This window comes from Vidua chalybeata, chromosome 6 (genome assembly GCF_026979565.1).
Source record: "Vidua chalybeata isolate OUT-0048 chromosome 6, bVidCha1 merged haplotype, whole genome shotgun sequence".
Classification (NCBI taxonomy): Eukaryota; Metazoa; Chordata; class Aves; order Passeriformes; family Viduidae; genus Vidua; species Vidua chalybeata.
In genome coordinates, this window is record NC_071535.1 from 56935441 (window position 1) to 56942352 (window position 6912).

Here is a 6912-nt window from a genome sequence, read left to right on the forward strand (position 1 = left end):
TGTCCTTTTTGCAGTTCTTCAGACCAAAATAAATGTCTGATCTCACCCCAAAGGCCAGCAGAGCCTTGGCAGGGCATTCATGATGATATCAGTGTCCAGCCTCACTCGGAGCTGGAAGGACAGAGGTATCGCTCAGTCTTTCTCTCCAGCCCCTCTGGGAACTGGCCTTTTCCTTGTCACACTGATACATATTCCTGATTTCTGACAGCCAAGGTGAGTTCTGCAGCCTTCCTTAGACCTGTGTGTAAATGCTGCTGGGAGACTGGCTCAGTGTAAGTTGGTTGATAGTACAATGTAATATAATAATAATAATAATAATAATAATAATAATAGTAGTAGTAATAATAATGTATTTTAATATTGTTTTTCTGCTCGTGTGAGTAAACAGTGAGGAAAAGGCCCAGAGATTTACTGCTCCAGTTACCCAGCATGGAGGATGTGGTGCTCTTAAGGTGAATATTGGGGTTTGGAGGCATTTTGAAGAGGGCTGGAAAGTACAAAAATCTTTTTATACCTGTAAGTGGGAATTTCAGGGATGAGGCTGCTGCTCCAGCCCCTGGTAGTAGATGACACTGAGGCCTGGCAGAGCATTTCCCTGGGAAGGGTTGTGTGGGTTTCCCTTCTCCTGCAGAAGAGAGAACCAAACCCTTCCATCTTTGCGGTGTGTTGTATAAACTTGTAGGCAAACCACAGCAGCCTGAAGTTGGGTTTCCTCAGTGACATTTTATTTGCTAAATGTGCTTTTTCTGAAGGGATGAATTTGTCTAGGAAATATATTCCCATAGTTTTGCACATTGTGAACGTGAGGTGGCTTTTAACTGCTTTGGAAAACAAATTAGTGCTCACTCTGGGTGTTAATTAGGCACACTGAGTGTAACCACAATTTATTTTCCCTGGTGACACAGGGTTTAGCCCTGCAAACCAGCCCCTGAACCCTATATTTGCTTGGCTGTGCTGTTCCTATAAAGACTCTGCATCCCACCCCATACCTTTGCTCTTCAGAACAGTACTTAAATCCAAATTCCCTTTGGAAAATAGCCCCGCTGACCTCGTGGGCATTTTCCTGTTTCTCTGCATTTCCAGAACCAGTAGGCTATCCTGTACAACTGCTCCTGACCTAGAGATATTAGTGGGGAATGGGAACAAAAAGGGATGAGCAGTGCCAGACTAACACGCCTTTGAAGAAATAAAAATTCCCCTTGGCTGCTTTGGAGTTTGCTGCAATCAGGTTTTTTCCCCAGGAGGAGGGATTGATTTTTGTCTCAGTGACACGGATTATATACGTTGGCATGGCTTCAGTTTGGGCTGGTGTTGAGATCAGATCAGGACCTGCCCTCTGAAATGAGAGCAGGAATCTGATAGCACCTCGTGTGCAGCTTTGCTGGTGGCAGGGTCGGATATCGGTCTCTTCCTAGAGCTAATGCTGTATTTACATCCAAATAAAACTGGGAAATGTGCAATAATCTAGCTGCAGGCTCTCATGCTGCGCTCCAAGTGCTTTGTCTGCCTTGGCTGACAAAATGCTCTTGGCTCCTGATCAAAGGAAAGTAAGTGGAAGCTGGTTTTCTCTTGATGTTAAGAAAGCTCCTGACAGAGAGTCCCTGCAAGGCTGGTTAAGAGCCCAGGCCCCGTGGTAGGCTAGGAAAACTCATTGAAGGAAAATTCGGAGAACAATGGCAGTGTGGAATGACTTCGGAAAGGGCTGTGTGAGGAAATGGCATCCCGATGGCTGGGTTAGTGCCGCAGGCATCCAGGGGATGGCCTGAAGCAGCAGGTGAGCGGCTGGGGTCATTCACAGAGGTGCTTTGGGGGAAATGCCTGCCAAGTGTTGGAAAATCCCTCCCTCTGGCTCTCGGTGGTGGCACAGCCTCCTCGGCTCAGCAAGTAGCCAGTGTCTTCCCCTCCTCCAGGTGCTAAACCTGTGCAGGAATTATAGAATTCTAGAATTCCTGAAAGTGGAGCACAATGCCGAATTATGGACAGTTTGGCCTGGTATTGCAAAAACCATTTGCTGTCACCGCTCAATGCCAGGGAAGCACTGGGATGTGAACTGTGCTGCCGGCACAGAGGTGGTGGGCTGTTTGAAGCGACACTTCAGTGTGCTTTGGGATGAGAGCAGTGTGAAGTGTTGCTCAGGCCTTTGCCTGACTGACATCCCAACGCGCCGAGGTGCTGGTGGATGGATGGCTCTGGACTCGCTCCAGAGGGGTGATCAGTGGGAATAAGTGCTGTGAGGAGCAGCCGAGGGAGCTGGGGGGCTCAGCCTGGAGAAGAGGAGGCTGAGGGGGGCGTTCTCGCTCTCTACAACTCCCTGACGGAAAGGTGCAGCCAAGTGGGGGTCAGGCTCTGCTCCAGTGAACAAGGGACAGTAGAGGAAATTACCTCAAGTTGCACGACGGGAGGGTCAGGTTGGACATCAGGAGGAATTTTTTTTCGTGTAAAGGAATGTCAGGTGCTGGAAGGGGCTGTCCAGGGAGATGCCCAGGGGATGCCCAGGGAGTCCCCAAACCTGCAGGTGTTCAAGGAAGGACTGGACATGGCACTCAGTGCTCTGGGCTGTGTGAGAATCAGTCACAGGTTGGACTCAGTGGTCTGGAGGATTTTTTCCAACCTGATGATTCTGTGATTAGAGGGCTGGAACAGCTTTGCTCTAGAGACAGGCTGGGAGAGCAGAGGATGTTCAGCCTGGAGAAAACTCCAGGGTGACTTTAGAGCCCTTTCCTGTGCCTAAAGGGCTCCAAGAGATCTGGGGAGGGAGTTGGGACAAGAGATGGAGGGACAGGACAAGAGGAAACGGCTTCCCACTGCCAGAGGGCAGAATTAGGTGAGAGATTGGGAATTTCTTCCCTGGGAGGGTGCTGAGGCCCTGGCACAGGTTGCCCAGAGAAGCTGTGGCTGCCCCTGGATCCCTGGAAGTGTCCAAGGCCAGGTCGGACGGGGCTTAGAGCAACCCAGGCCGGTGGAAGGTGTCGCTGCCCATGGCACGGGGTGGCACTGGATGTGCCCTGAGGTCCCCATCACACCCGCCACTCGACTATCCCGTGACTCCGCGGTCCCCGCCGCAGGGCCCCGGCCGGGGCGGGCTCAGTGCGGGGCGGTCCCGCCGCCTCTTCCGCCCCGCGCCGTCACCGCGCCCGCCCCGCCCCGCCGAGCCCGGAGCCCCCCGCAGCCCCGGCCGAGCCGGCCCGGCCCGGGAGCTCCCGGCCATGCAGCCCCGCGGCCCCGGCCCCGCCGAGCCCCGCCGGGCGGTCCCACCGGGCCGCAGCCGGGCGCGCTCCCGGGGCGCGGCGGGCGCGGCGCTCCTGCCCTCCATGCTGATGTTCGGCGTCATCCTGGCCTCCAGCGGGCTCCTCCTCATGATCGAGCGCGGCATCCTCGCCCAGGTCGGGCCGCCGCCGCTGCACCCGCCCGCGGGGCCGTCCCGGCGGGACGGGCGGGACGCGCCGGCGGAGCTGGAGCTGGAGGTGCTGCGGGACACGCGGAACCGCACGATCCGCGCCCTGTGCGGGCAGCGCTCGATGCCCCGCAGCGTCTGGGAGCTGCCGCCCGGGCAGCGCCGCACGGTGCTCCGGCACCTCCTGGTCAGCGACAAGTACCGCTTCCTCTACTGCTACGTGCCCAAGGTGGCCTGCTCCAACTGGAAGCGCATCCTGAAGGTGCTGGACGGGGCTCTGGAGAGCGTGGACGTGCAGGGCAAGATGGACCACAAGAGCGACTTGGTGTTCCTGGGCGACATGAAGCCGGAGGAGATCAGCTACCGCCTGAAGCACTACTACAAGTTCATCTTCGTGAGGAACCCGATGGAGAGGCTGCTCTCGGCCTACCGGAATAAATTCGGGGAGATCAAGGAGTACCAGCAGAAGTACGGCGTGGAGATCGTCCGGCGGTACCGCAAGAACGGGGGGAACTCGGCCGGCGACGACGTCTCCTTCTCCGAGTTCCTGCAGTACCTCCTGGACGAGGATGTGGAGCGCATGAACGAGCACTGGATGCCCATCTACAACCTGTGCCAGCCCTGTGCCGTCAGGTACGACTTCATCGGCTCCTACGAGCGGCTGCACGCCGACGCCAACCACGTGCTGGAGCACATCCAGTCACCCTCCTTCGTCCGCTTCCCGGAGCGCCAGGCCTGGTACAAGCCCGTGACGGCCGAGACGCTGCACTACTACCTGTGCAACACCCAGCGCCGGCTGATCAGAGAGCTCCTCCCCAAGTACATCCTGGACTTCTCCCTCTTCGCCTACCCCCTGCCCAACATCACCAGCGAGTTCTGCAGGCAGTGAGCAGTTCCTGTCGAGAGACGGTGGGAATTCTGCCTTGGCTACAAGGATTTGCTTGCACAGCCCTTGCTGCTGTGTGAAGCACGCTCCTCTATGCATTATTTCCTAATTTTATACTTTGCAAACAGTGTTTATATAAAATACTCTCTACTGCCTTCACTACTTAGGATCCTTTTTGTACCTCTCTGACTTTCCCATGTACATAGGCCACTGGCTCGAGCAGAGTAGCTTTTGTATCTCTATTTTGCTCTAAATCCTTTTTTTTATGCCACAACGTGGAGAACTCCTGTAAGGAATCTGAGAAATTTATATATTTTAAGTATTTTTCTTCCTTTTTTGGGTTTTGTACTAAACATTGGTTGAATTGAGATCGTAACATGGCAGTTAATGCACTAAAAATTAGCATTGTTAAGCCAGTCCTGGGTGGGTTTTGGCATAAGCAGGAAAAAAATGGTAAACCAGGCCCCATTTATCCTTTATTTTTTTCATTGTAGATGGTACTTAAATGAGGCTGGTCATTTTTTTCTGTGTCAGAGCACCTCTGGTTTCAATTTTTATTATTATTACTATTTTATGTACCATTGAACTATAATTAGGGATAGGATAATACCCCTTTTTTGGGTGATTTTGGGAGTACAACTATTTACCCAACATCATGGATCAGATGCAATACCAAGCCATCACATTCTGCTCTTTTCTCTGAATTGAAGCAATACAGACTCAGGATAAGATCAAAGCCCATCCTGGTCCTTAGGATGGAAAACAAATCCCACGGGCCACATGCCAGCTTGCAGCCCCGTGGGTCCCTGCATGGAAACCACTGTGGAAAAGCCCTTTCTCCAGCCATGTTTGAAACAATAGCGATTTGTGGATTGATTTTTCCCCCTTTAATAGCTGTGCATACTCTTTTTATAGCTGTTGTATTTAATTATGGCTCTTAAGTCGTAAAAGTTTGGGAGATAAGGCAGGATGTTGTTCCTGGGAGGCTGTGTCCTCATTTCTAATAAAGTTTTTATATGAATTAGCCTGTTAGTGCTTTTCCTTGGGATTGTTTGTGTCCTTGGAGAGGCCTCTGCCCCTCATGCTGAGCCACAGCACAAAGGTGGGATGAATTGGTTGTTCCTGTCATGATTAAATAATGTTTTCATTGCCAGAGCAGCACCAACACATGGAGAATGGACACACTGGAGCCAAATGCATAACAGGACACAGGGAAATGGGATGAAAAGCAGCAAAATGGGCTCCTAGTTGCTGTGGAGTTAGTACAAAGTGATTTTGGAGCTGGCAACTTCCTGAGATTCCTCTTTTAATTTTCTTTCCCCATTTTTAAGGTGTTTTCTTCAGGATTTTAACATTTTCTGAAAGAAGGGCATGGAGCCGCATCCAAGCCCACTGTTGGGGTAAGTGGCCAAGGACAGTTTGGGCTGAGGGATTTTTACCTTTGCTGAGGGGGTCGTGGCTGGGTATGAGGGCAGTGACTGGAACATTCATGGATTTGAGCTCCTGGCCTTGTCCTGAATATGTGGGCACTGATGCCAGGCCAAAAATGGGTCAGAAATTGGCTTTTCTCTCTTCATGCCCACTCTGAAATTGGCAGCATTCCTGTCTGTCCCCAGGGGTTTTGGTGCCTGGTGCTGCTCCAGCCAAAGGCACCAGATCTAGCTGGGAATCAGATTTTGTTTTGTAAAAGAGATGCTACTGGGGAGGGTGGGCTGAGCTGTAATTAAACCTGACCTCCAGGTCTCCCTATCTAGGAATAAGTTGGTGAGACTTTGCTATCTTTACTTCTGGGAACATTTCCCACTCATTTGGTAATTTGGTTTTTAATTAAATCTTTATTTCTCAGTAGTTTTAAAGGTTTATGCCGCTTGTTTGTTTATCTGCTGCAGCTTCTGTTCTCTATATTAAATTTCTGTCTCTTTTCCCCTTAATCTAACTTACTGTGCACAGGATTTTGCTTTTCTCAGACTCCCTCTCTCTCCTTTTCTAAGCATCAATGATCACCCTTTTCTCTTTAAATAAAGCAAACAGGCTTCCACCTTCTTGTACCTTCCCATGAGGAGGATTTTAATTCAGGTAGAGCCTTGTAGCTTGGGAAGAAGTTTGTCTGCAGGTCAGCAAAAATGAGAAATCTATCAGGTTTCCATTATTTGGGCTTCATTTTATCTGTGACCAATGGTACAATTATCCATGGCAGCTTTGTACAAGTAGTGTGAAAAAAAAAGTCAGCTCCCTCTGCAGCTGTATCATTTCTTTCCTTTGTCAGGTGTTCCTCCAGGGTGGAGTAAATCAGGAGGAGATTCCAGAGCTGACAGCAGGCGCTGGAGGTGAGAGGTGCTGAGCAGGATTCAGCCATCCCCTGAAGCACGGGGAAAGGGGATGACGGCTGCAGGAGCAGGGAGGAAAACATGAAGTTATGAACTGGCTTGGATCTGCTCCAGGCTGGCAGCTCCTTTTCCCACCTTTCCATCCCTACACGTGCAGTTATCCCACAGAATCAAAAGGGAATCTTTCCTCTTTTTAATTCTATTTTGTTAATCCTCAGTTCTGCACTGAATGCCCCAATCTTGCCTGAGTGAACAACCCGAGGTTTTGGCATCAAGGTCTGTCCCTGCTTTTTCCTCACTTGCTT

General features: G+C 51.1%; 1 protein-coding gene across 1 annotated transcript; it reads left to right on the forward strand.

The window, feature by feature from the left end:
- The first annotated feature begins 3226 nt into the window (after positions 1-3226).
- CHST14 (carbohydrate sulfotransferase 14) lies at positions 3227-5304 on the forward strand. The gene has a single exon (XM_053945024.1). It carries the CDS (start codon positions 3312-3314, stop codon positions 4281-4283), a length of 972 nt encoding a protein of 323 aa, XP_053800999.1. The 5' UTR covers positions 3227-3311; the 3' UTR covers positions 4284-5304.
- The last annotated feature ends 1608 nt before the right edge of the window (positions 5305-6912 follow it).